Below are 12,361 nucleotides of genomic sequence, written 5' to 3' on the forward strand. Positions count from 1 at the left end.
GGAAAGGTGTCTACTTTAAAATATTTATATAGATCTTTTCCATTTCAGTCTAGTCTACTCAGTGTTGAACCCCAAGGTTTGAACATGACTTTGTCCTTTTCATTCTCTTGAGAAAAACATTGATTGTTTAACCCTTTGAGTTATTCATTCTCAGTTCTTTCTTCAACCAGGAGTCCAAGTATATTATTGTCTTAGAACTGTTCTGCAGTGTGCTGGCCTGCATGTGCCTGTATGTAATACTGCTTAGTGTCACTAATTAATACTCCACATTAATAAATGTTTAATAAATACATTAATAAAAATAGTATATGTTTACTTTAATCTATTTTATAACAACAAATTGTCAATAGGAATACATTCCCTTTAGAGAAAAGGAGTTCAGTTTCTGTAAGATGAAGGCAAATTCTTTATAGGATTGAAATAAAAAGGTGCTTGACCTTGGTTGAAAGAATACATCATTAGGGAATAACAGCTAAAAGGTTACTTCAGTGATGAATGAGAATTAGCATCTTGTTACTCGCATGTTGTTGACAGGAAAGTATTAACACATCCTTTCAAATTATCCTTACAAGCAGTCTTTGAAGTTGTTTGATAAATCTGAAGTTGTGCAAGCGTAATCAGATTTTTTTCTTTTTTCCCTCCCAGTCGGTGTTATTCGCTGTCCAATTTGTGGCCAGGAATGTGCAGAGAGACACATCATAGATAACTTTTTTGTGAAAGATACCACGGAGGTTCCCAGTAGCACAGTAGAAAAATCAAATCAGGTAAGTGCATTAACGTGTAATCAAGTTAACACTTTTTGGATGTCTATGCATATCCTTGGCTTCTTGCTGTTTGGCCTTTTTGCTCTTCATATACAGAAAAAGACTTTAAGTATTTATTCATCACATAGGGTAGCTATTCTAGAAGATCAGTTAATATTGATTAAAATGCATGTGAAGAAGAGGGTTATTTTATTCTAAACTATTTTTAGTTGTCGGTATAAAAATTGCACTGTGATTGCAAAAAAATAATAATAGTAAGGAATAGGTGTTAAAATGTTAGTTTCTAGACTTTGGGCAGGACACTCGAAGCACTTTGAAGCAGAGACTTTAACAACACTACGTCAAGAGATCTCAATTTTCTTGTTAAATCAACTTTATTTTTCTTATGTCAGTACTGACAAAATGTCACTAAATAGCTGGAGTTAAGTTACCAAGCAAGAGGCCCAAACTACTAATTGGGTAAGATGGTACGTTGTAGGGGTTTCTTGTTTACTTTCCATATGTAGGATGCCTCTTCTTCCTTTTGCAATTAAATAATAGCCATCTCATAAAACCAAGGGCTGCTTATCTGCAAGAATAGTAATACTGTTTTGGTTTTTTCCTCTCATGATATTTTTGGAGGGGGAAAGTATTAGTGTGGAAGCAGTGCCAAATGAATAATCACATCTGTGTAGGACCACGTTTAGCAATCTCTCAAAATGCATGTCTTCATTTTTAGCTAGTAAGATAGTATCTCAAGTACCTCTTTATTCATAAACTTTTTATTAAACTCTATGAACTTACTGTGGATAATTCAGCCTCTTTATATATTGCTGCATTCTACAAATATACTACAACAATAGGTTACTACAAAAAAGGTTACTATGCCAATGTGGCTTGCACTTTATCTCATCCCATAACAGATAATGGTCTCCTTTTATTTTGAAAATGCCTCTTTTTTGCTTTCCTGTTTTAAGGACCTGTATCATTAGCACTTGATCCATTCATTTTGAAGACTGCTTCTTGAGGGCCCTTTTTTGTGTAGTCTGCTTGTTTCAAAGCTTAGCTGAAACTTGCATTTGCATATATGAATGGGTATGTCTCTCAGGAACAGATGAAAGTACCCAGTTGGTTGTCTGATACCAGCTCAATGACTATTAAAGGCATAAATGTTGTCGTCATCTCTGAGGAAGAGGAATTAACTTGTCTCGAAAACCATTACACTGTGTTCAACTTATAAGGAATTTTGCAACTGGATTTCTGAGAAATTATAGACCTTACCAGAAACTGAAATTTATTTGAGAGTCTCTGGAAGTATGAGCAGTGTTCCCCTAATGTAGGACAGTTTGAAGTTTGCTTTTTTTTGTTTGTGTATGTGGGTTTTTTGGTTGGTTGGTTTGATGGTTTTTGTTTTTTATTTTTTTTCCCCTTGGTGCTGCAGGAAAACTTTTGAGTTTTGGAGATGGTTGTGAGATTTACACAGTCTCTCAATGTTCTGCCAGTGAGACTGAGAAAATGAATAGTCCCTGTTGCACTGAAAATTTGATCAACTTTTCTAGTGACCTTAAAGTTAGGAAGAGAAGCAACATAACAAATAACTTCGTTATGCAGAAGCCGTCCTGAATTTCTTTTTGGGCCCATGCCATAACCTCTGCTTACTTATATAACAAGTCCTCTATGATGTAGCTTTGGGGAGTGATGATAGAAGTAGAATTATTTTTCCAGGGTTTACTGACAGTCTTTTTTTTTTTTTTTAATCCTTTTTTTTTTTTCCTGTTCCACACCCCACCTCTCGTCTTTCCCCGAATTTTTTTTTTCCCACTTTCTTTGAAAGTTAAATGGGGAATTGAGGCCTTTGAGACTTGGATGAGGAACTGAAAATTCAAAAAAGGCTCTTTATATTATTGAGGGTGGTCATAGTCGTAAAATTGAGTGTACTGCAGTGGGTCATATTGACTCGTGGAAAGAAGACTCCACAACCTGTAAGGTTGTAAAGTAGGTATGTTTATTCCACACGCGGGTGCACGGGGGATTTCTCCTCCACAAACGTGCGCGCCTAAAACAGCAATTTCCCTTGATTTTCTACAGTAACATATTGCCTATTCATTAAGCACCTATACATATTCATGACCTTTCCCCAAAAAGGCAGTCCTTTTCCAAGAAGTCCTTTGCATGTGCTCCACCTTCTTCCGGTTGCGCCTGTGCAGTGCCTCCTGGTGGTTGCGGGCTGGGGTCTGAGGGATGAAGTAAGTAGTCTTCATCATGTTGAACTCCCATAACCTTCTTTTGGCACATGCTCCTGGAACTTCTCCAAGTCACAGAGTCGGTTTTATCTGGTTTTTAGACCACTTCAGTTTCTATTTCTCCATACTTAATTTCCCTTATTCAGTACCCTATTGTTAGTTAGTTACATGCCTGCTAATCCCAGTTTCCCATTAATTTCTATAAGCTATTCAATTCCTTGGTTATGTGATTGCTAGCTTTACGTAGACTCTAGCCCTAAACTACAAGGCCCCCATTTCAGTATGGTATCAAAAGCTGGAGTATCCATCAAACTCGGTGATGTCAGGATAAGTCAGACACTTTCTTGGAATTGAGGGATATGTCTTATTTGTTTACCTCCTGATTTTGTTCTGCAGGAGGGAGATACAGAGAATTTCCACGTATTTCAGCAGCTGATTTGGAATCAGCCATTGTTGAGTGGTATGAGCAGATTTCAGGGAGGTTCTTCAAAGCATTTGTGTTTCCTTAAGTTCCCTTCTCATATATCTATCTTACGCTTCCATTCCACATTTTTCTTTCTCTTCCTAACAAAAACCAGGAGGCTTGCAGTTCAGAAAGCATTTCTGTTCTTCAGCTAAGTTCCCTGGCTGAACTCAACATACTTTCTGCAGCAGATGAAGGCAAACCATCAGACTTTGCTAAACCAGCAGAGTATGGAAAGCACATTCATGTGATTTTCTGCTGACTTTTTTAAAATGGAGCTAGATCTTTTGTTAAATGCCTGCTAAGTAAGCGTGTACCTTACCTCTTGGAAATGAGTGATGTGCAGTTCTGCTTTGTTTGAATAGATTTATTTTGGTATGATAATGAAACTTTTTGCATGTTCCTTTGTACTTTGACATTGTAACCATAAAGAGAAAAAGCTACGCTGTTCTGTAAAAACTCTCTGTTGTGAAACAGTGAAGTTAACTCAATAATAGTTAAACAGATCAGTGTCCTGTTGAAGGGGGAATATTATGAGGTTTAAGGATGATATATCCTTCTAATCAGTCTGTCTCATTTTGCCTTTGAAGGAGCAAAGAGAAAAGAAAGAAAAATTGCCAGTAGCAAGATAGGCAACAGATCAAAGGAATTAAAGTGGAAAAGAGTCTGAGTCTTGCAGGAAATATTGGATCCAGAGATCATCCAAATTCTGTCCTAAACCTTGACTATTTTACAGAAGTTTTCTACTGAGATGGTTAGTTTGACTTTGATAGTTTGACAGCTTTAGCAGGATGTTTAAGAAATTAGAATTAGAGGCAAACCATGGGTTCTGTGCAAGTGAAGTTGTGGCTTAGAACCATTGGTCCGTGTCTGTGACTGTCTATCTTGTATATGTGTCTTATGCCAAAGAAGAATTAGCATGCTAAATAGCTTATCAAAGCTGTAGCCATGGCCAAAACATTTTTGAAAGCCACTGGTTTAGGATAGTGGCTTATAGACTCAAGAAGAGTCACGATATGTTTCTGTTGTACTTTGAAGTGAGGCAGGTATTGATGGGATGTTGAGGAAAGGAGGATATGTTGATCAGAGTTCATGTAGTTTGAGGTTTCAGCGTGTGGTTCATACTTAGAGTTATTTATAGGTGAGAATGTCCCCAAAGACATGTGTTGTCTTTGGTGGTTATGTATGTGCCAAGAGGTTGTTCTGTAACTGTTAGCATCAATGGGTTTTGGATCCGATAGGGGAAACCATTGCATCTGACTTATACCGGTGAAGTTTGGAACATGAGTTCACTGAATATTCCTCTGGACTACTTTGCTCTCTTTCTTTAGAACTTGGAAACCTTTGCTCACTTATTTAATCTCTAATACTCTTAAGTATATTTAATTGGAAGAGTGGTTAGTTAGTACAGTAGCTGAAAAGATAGTTGTGTTACCTATTACCAGGAGAAATTATTTTAAACTAGAAAAGGGTAGATTTAGGTTGGATATTAGGAAAAAGCTTTTCCGTATGAGAGTGGTAGATCACTGGAACAGGTTGCCCAGAGAGGTGGTGAAGACCCCGTCCCTGGTGATATTCAAGGTCAGGCTTGATGGGGCTCTGAGCAACCTGATCTAGTGACACTGTCCCTGCTCACTGCGGGGGGAGTTGGACCAGATGATCTTCGAAGGTCTCTTCCGACCCAATGCATTCAATGATTCTGTTACCTCAACTCTTGCAGGTAAATCTGTTTTTCAATATATATACACATCCTTACAGTGGAAAAAACAGTACTTACCAGCAGCATGCTGAGTAATTTCAACTTTCATTAAATTTGAGTGAAGGCTGAAAGAACACTTCTCAGGGTTGTAAATACTAAAACTAGTAACTGAATTAAATATAATTACAAGGAAGACTTAATTAGAAATAAATATCTGTCTAACCAGAATAAAGGCTTACAGGGAGAGTTTTCATTTCAATCACTGAAGCACTGCTTGTATGAGTCACAAAAATAAGAGTGAATAAGTTTAAGGTTTTGTAAGAGTATAGCAAATATTTGCAGTAATTTTACTTCCAGGTACTTTAGCTGTATGACTTACTGTAGTAACTAGGAGTTCTAGCAAAACCCAAGCTATATCTGAAAATGTATATTTTAAATAAAGTGGGTAGAAGCAAATTAGTGGCTTTGTAGCATATAAAGTTGGATAGATATTTTTGAGACTATGAAAGAGGAGTTTCAGTTCATTTGGCAGCACATGATTATTGGTTACTGAATCACAATCTTCATCTCATTACAACTGTAGCAAGTCAAACCAGTTGAAAAAAATCATGAAGCATATTAAAAAAAGAAAACAGACAAAGTTCTTGGAATCTAGGAAGAATTAATAACTTCACAAATCCTTTGAACTCACTTAAATGCTCTGGCACGTAGCAAGTTTATCCGCCTAAGTTTGCTAAAGGTGACCTGGAAAGGCTGTTGTGGTGTTTGGGTTTTATTCCAAGGATTTTTTTTTTCTTTAAGTTTCCGCCTTTCCTTTTTTTTGTTTTGCTTCTTTGACTTAAAAAAATGCCTATTGTTTTTTCCCTTTGCTTATTTTGTTTTCACTGTTGTTTTTTTTACGCTTGAAAAACAAATATCCGATCTCTTATTCTCCACTCCAACTTGCAAATACCTTTGGGTATTTGGGGACGTAGCACGATAGAACCCTTCTGACAACAAGACTGTATAACTTCTTTCTCATCCTGCAGTAGCTCTCTGCCCAGTCAGCGGTGCTGATGTAACTGATCCTCGGGCTACAATGATGTAACCAGCCTGATTTTACACCATGGTATTGCAGAGGGTTGTGTTGGCACACCTACGGTGGGAGGAGACAACTGACAAAGGAAAAGAGCAGGAATTTATTTCATAGGAGTTTCTGCCAGTGAAAAATCTTAACATTGAAGAAATGCCTCAGTGATACTTGCTTTTTCTAAAATTTTTTTGAAAAGCTGTGCTGAGTCCTTAAGTCCCAAATTTTCAATATCATTGAAATAAAAAGTTAAGAGCAAATAAAAATTTTCAGTTTCCTGATTACAACTCACTTCCTTTAATTGCTTTGCTTCCATTTTCTTGACTTTTTTATGATGTCCTGACTTTGAGATTTCTCCCTAGTCAACTAGTCTGGATAGGACTAGAATTTTTATTGTTAATAGAAGTGGAGGAACTGAAAAAGCAACCAGAAGATTAAAAAAAATTAAGAATATTTTTAAAATAAAACTTTCAGGCCTCCTTTTTGTAAAGAAACAGAAAAAGGGGCACAAGCCAAATTTTTTCTCCTTCACAGGTCACCTTTAATGAAAAGGAACAGCTTCAAACTCCAGGTGATAACAAAAGGGGTCAACAACCCTTGTGTTGTAACTTCATTTCTCAGAAGATACTTACTTTGAGAAGCAACATGATCCAGAAAAATAAACACAGCACTGGGAATCTGGAACTTCTGTGTTCAAATTCAGTTCTGTCAGTAACTTGCTATTTCACCTAAGGCAAGTTTTGTGCTAATTTTCCTCCTTTTCTTGAAGGGGAAACTGGGACATAGTTCTACATATATATTATCGATCTGCACAGGGCATAAATATTTGCTTCCTCTTTAAATTAATCTATATTTATCTTGTGTGGGTGCAGAAGTTTGATTTTTTTTTTTATCAAACTGAAAACTAAACTAAAATCTAAATTTTTCTCCTTGTTGCTCTTGCTAGCAGAATTCTGTCACTGTCATCTCTAGGATATAGCAGTTGTCAGACATCTTGAGACTATTTTTTGGAGCAGCGCTCAACTTTGATAGAAATTGATGGTAGTTGCTTATGCAGATACTTCTTTAGGTACGTTTACTACTTTTGCTACCAAAAACCCCTTGAAGGTATGACTATAGAGGCATTGTAAATGAGGAGTTAAAAATGAAATAATGTTATGAACGTGTGAAGTGGTGTTGTCCATCATTCATAGTTTTCAACCTGTTGTTCAGATTGTGGATCCATAGGAATTTTTTCTTTTGTGTGTGTTGACTCTGTGCAGAGAGACTTTGGCCTGCTGTGAGGTTTATTTTCCGTAATTAATTTTTTTTCCCAAATCTCTTGGTTATAGTCCAATGAGCTCCGAGAATTTACAGGCCACAGTTTGAAAATTATTGTACATTGATTGCAGACCTGTTCTAGGGTAGCTTTACTGATAAACTTAACTGAGATACTATCTGTAAGTGGTGATGCAGAGGTTCTTGAGGAGATGCCTGCTGTCCAGTGCTGTGTGTACTTCCTGGTACTCTAAGCAGGTGAACAGAAACTAAAATTAAAGCCTCTGTGTGAACTGAGGGAGACTTCTAAAATCAGAGCAGTGCTGATCGTCTTCTGTCTTCAGTAAATAGTTCACAAGAGCGTATTGTACATAGTAAACATTATATGGCTTTGCAGTGTGCAGTGTCAGGCAGAAAGTAATGGTTTTACTTTTATCATGTCAGGTAACGGTTTTAGAGTAACACTGACAAAATGACCACTTTCTTTGAAAAGTCACATTCAATTACTTTCATGCAGTTATTTATAGTGTTCCTGTACCTCAGGCAGTTTTCTGTTCTCATTTCACAGTTTTCGGAAAACTAAAACTGCACTTACTCTATATGAACAATAGCTTGTATGTGTATGCCATATTTATTTTAACAGCTACCTTTTCTTCCTCATTTCAGGTCTGCACAAGCTGTGAAGACAACGCAGAAGCTAATGGTTTTTGTGTGGAATGTGTAGAATGGTTGTGCAAGACCTGCATCAGAGCTCACCAGAGGGTTAAATTCACAAAGGATCATACAGTAAGGCAGAAAGAGGAAGTATCTCCAGGTATCACACTTGATTTATAATTTCACAAAAAATGTGTCTGTATTGGAAACTATGTTAGACCACCACATTTCTTATTAAAGTGGTAAATTTCAAAAATTGTTTTCCTTAATCGTAGTAAATGTAGAAGGACACATTCATTATACTATAGCTGTTTGGTGCATATGAATTAGTAGAATTGTGTTATTTTTCTGGTTGGTAATGGATATGTTTTAACAGTTTCCTGTCTCCCAGTCACTTATTTCGATTTCTTTGCTGAAGGTGCAACCACTTGAACCAATTCTGGTGTTTGACTAAGTGGATCTCTTAAGTGACCCACCTAACAAAAGACAAAAATATTTTAAGCATTAGATCCTTTAGAATGTAGTTACTGTAAAGGGAGACTAATGACTGAGGGTATGATAGCCATTTTTCTGTCGGATTTTTCTGTAAGTGGTAAGAAACCCTATGGATTGCTATTTTGAATTATTTTTATGCAAAGTGTTTTAAACCAATAAATACACATAGATTTTATCTTTCACCTGGAATGATTGCAAATTATTGTCTAGACTTTAGAGATCAGCTGCAGAAAATACTTTTTTAATGTAGTTGTTTCACCTGATTTTTCTAGAGGTCTACCAAATGGTTTAGATGAACTTCATTGTTGTATACTGCAGCAAAAGGAGCACTAATAGATAATATTTTTTCAGCACGCTGATAATAAAGCATGCTCTGTTAGCAATTAAGTGTTCCAGAATTCACATTTTAGCTAAGTATATTATAAGTAAAAATGTTTTGCCTTAGAAATTAAAGGGAAGTTGGTTGTGAACTCAGTATCCAACCTAACTTACAAGAAATTAGACTTTGTGGATTACATTGTTTTAAGAGCAGATTTCTCTAATCTGGTGGTGTTTCCTATGCTCTTTGGTATTTGCTCAATAGAAACTGGAACAAGACCTCTCACTCATTTAGAATGGGGTCTTGAAGGGACATTAGTAGCTTCTGGTTTTTATATCCTGTATGTTTTACACTTCTGAATGCCTGTGTCTTGATATCCTCTAACCCCCTTTCACCCATTTGACTGAGAAAGAAGACAGAGCAGCGCATTAAGTCAGCAGTCTCCTCATTTCCATTTAAGAAAGGAACTTGCTGGTTGTGCAATGTCTCTTGCAACTGCAACACTACTGACTATTCCTTTTGTAATTAGCTTTGTGGGGCCATAATAAGTTATGGTAAAATACATTCTAGACATTTTTGAGGAGAGAGGGTGTTAGCTCCATGGTTGATCAAGAGTGAGACGTTGCAATTTGAGCTTATAGCTGTTACATTTTTGATTAGGTGGCCTGATACACACTTCTAGCATCTAGGTGAGGAATATGGTATGGAAAAACAGGAGAATGCAAATCTTCAATGATTTCAGGAAACTGGACTGACATCTCCCTTTATCCAACAGAAGCAGTTGGTGTAACCAGTCAGCGACCTGTGTTTTGCCCTAACCACAAAAAGGAGCAGTTGAAGTTGTACTGTGAAACCTGTGACAAGTTGACCTGCCGTGACTGTCAGTTGCTAGAACACAAAGAGCACAGGTATTGAAACAAATAATATGTTTTATGCAACTCACTTATAGGAAGATAGCTTGATGTTGTATGTAGCCCTAGCTGTATGGAATACAGTCAGGTGAAAAAAGTGCAAAATACATTTTTCTGCTTAGAAATGAAGCCCACAAATAAACAGAAATTGTATGCAAAAGTATGGCTGTTGAGTGTGTGATAATCTGTGTTGCCTACTGTTTAGCCAGTTGACGAGGGTCGACAGAAAGGACACCGGCACCAGGAAAAAGAGTAAGCGTATTTTACTGTATGTTGTAAAAAGGTACAAAAATAAACCAGTACATTAATCAGTACATTGATCATCAAAAATAAACTAATTACATTGCAGGCAATAATACAAAGTTAGGCAATGCATCTAATATAGAGTTAGCGATAGTGATACATCACCAAATGCCCTTCAGTTACCATCATCCAGATCCGCAGTCGCTGGGGTGCCCCAGTTGCAGCGAGGGTTTAGAGAGCCTTCCCCGGCAATTGGGAAATCCTTTGTGGTGCATCCACCAATGGGTTAGGCTACCAAAGTCGCTGCAAGAGGGCTTCAGTTTTTACAGTCTTAAAGAAATCAAATTTGGCAGGTCAGAATGACCTGTATGTTTCTATGTGCGGAAACATCTGGCATATCCTCCAAGTTGGGTTCCTCTCAGGTCTGGCCAGGACTTAGGAAGGAACCCAAGGGAGTGTTTTATCTTTGTGGTTTCTAGTCATGTATTTCTCAACTGATGGACATATGCTAGAGTTTGCTGAGAAGTCGCTAACAAAGCAAATCTAGTTTTGTAGGGTCCAATCTAAAGGTCAGCTATTGTCTGAGGTTTCTTGTCTAGGCCTTGGCATATTGTAGTTTAGATTAAAACCTAATTCTTCCGGTTCCTAATCTGGTGACTTAAGCACAAGACCTTTCTTACTGTCAAGTTATGTGGATAGAATTGGTTGCTGTGCAACTCTTCAGAGTCCTTAGAAAGCACATGGTCTGTGTTATGCAACTGTACACTTATATGTGATTTCTCCATTTTCCTTCCGAAAGACATTTATATAACAGAACATTAACAAACAATTTCAGAATGGAGCAAATGGGTGTTTTTTTCTGTGAAGAGCCCTTTAGAAGTTTGGTTGTACTGTACTTTGACAACACAATTTATAATGCTTAAATCTTTGGGTTGCTGTTCTTTGGTCATCTCTTACTGGCCACAGAAGCTGAAAAGCAGGGTTGTATACAACTTCTGAGTACAAGACAATAATCTTGCTGGCTAACACGTACAGGAATGGTCTGAGACAGATGTATTCTTAGGTTAAATATTAATATGCTCTCTATACCCGATGCAATCACTCAAAGAACTAGCTTGCCTGACCAGGTGAACATCAGTAGATGGAGAAGTGTTGGCCACTGTTGCTGCTTGGAACAGGCTAAACCTTACTGTTGCAGAGTTGCAGTCTTACTCTTCAATTTTCCTTCTCTCAGGATTTATATTCCTTTCAGAATGTGTCACCTCCTTTTTCCCTCCAATTGTTGATTATTTCAGTTCCTTGATTTAAAATGTTGCTGACTCAGCGATCTCTTCTTTTTTCTGTTTCTACATCCTTATCTTGCATGAAGTAATAGCTTACATGCAGTTTCATTTAAAAAGTGATAGCTACAATACGACGTTAATTTTTCTTTTGCTAAATTTGTCTGTGGTCATGCCAGTATCCCTTCATATTTATGAAAATCATAATTCTCAAAACATAACATAGAGATTATGACAGTTGAATTCTTTACTTGTGCAGCATCTTTCTTCAATTAAAGAAGTTACTTACTGTTATTTGCTGTTATTTACTACAGGTACCAGTTTATAGAAGAAGCTTTTCACAATCAGAAAGTAATCATTGAGACACTAATCACCAAATTGATGGAGAAAACCAAGTACATAAAATATACAGGGAAGCAGATCCAGAACAGGTATGTATCACATTTTGACATTAAAACTGGCACAAAGAACAACTTTATATGCACTGTAATTTCTTGAAATGTTTGGATTTTGTTCCTCTCTCCTTTTATCCTTCCAGAAAGAGAGAATCTAAAATCTTCAGTTTGCCTTAGTGACTGTTGCCTGTTTAATGTGCTTGACTGTGTTAGGTAACCCTTCTGCTCAACCTGTTGACTTAATAGGCAGCAATAGCTTGGGTGCAGCAAAACAACTTGCACAATAAAGACTGTAGAAGGCAATCTGACATTCTTCTCCACCACCAGTACACTTATTTTCTTAGTGTAGATCCCTCTTAGAAAGTGAAAGGTTATGACTCATGTTTTCATAATGCTTGTGACACATTTGGAGATTTATGTAATACTTTTATGCTTGGGGCTTTATTCGCTCAGTACTACAAACCCTAGGAGAAAAATAAATCTGTAAAATGTGTGCTGTAGTAGGCCTATGTAACTGCTCCTTCAGCAGTGTTCAAAGGCGATATCCGGGAATCGGATGCTGGGTGCAACTTGAATGCTTCTCTCTTTCC

The 12,361-nt window shown here is 37.1% G+C and overlaps 1 protein-coding gene across 1 annotated transcript in view; it reads left to right on the top strand.

Annotated features, from left to right (window-relative positions):
* Positions 1–645: 645 nt before the first annotated feature.
* Positions 646–12,361, top strand: part of TRIM24 (tripartite motif containing 24) — a gene marked incomplete at its 5' end in the record, with an annotated part of 35,347 nt that continues 23,631 nt past the window's right edge. Inside the window, 4 exons of the mRNA XM_010186766.1 lie at positions 646–764; positions 8,141–8,288; positions 9,718–9,850; positions 11,691–11,807. Of these exons, the coding sequence (XP_010185068.1) occupies positions 646–764; positions 8,141–8,288; positions 9,718–9,850; positions 11,691–11,807 (517 nt within the window). The remainder of the gene's footprint in view (positions 765–8,140; positions 8,289–9,717; positions 9,851–11,690; positions 11,808–12,361) is intronic.

This window comes from Mesitornis unicolor, unplaced genomic scaffold (genome assembly GCF_000695765.1).
Source record: "Mesitornis unicolor isolate BGI_N332 unplaced genomic scaffold, ASM69576v1 scaffold5276, whole genome shotgun sequence".
In the NCBI taxonomy this organism is placed as follows: Eukaryota; Metazoa; Chordata; class Aves; order Mesitornithiformes; family Mesitornithidae; genus Mesitornis; species Mesitornis unicolor.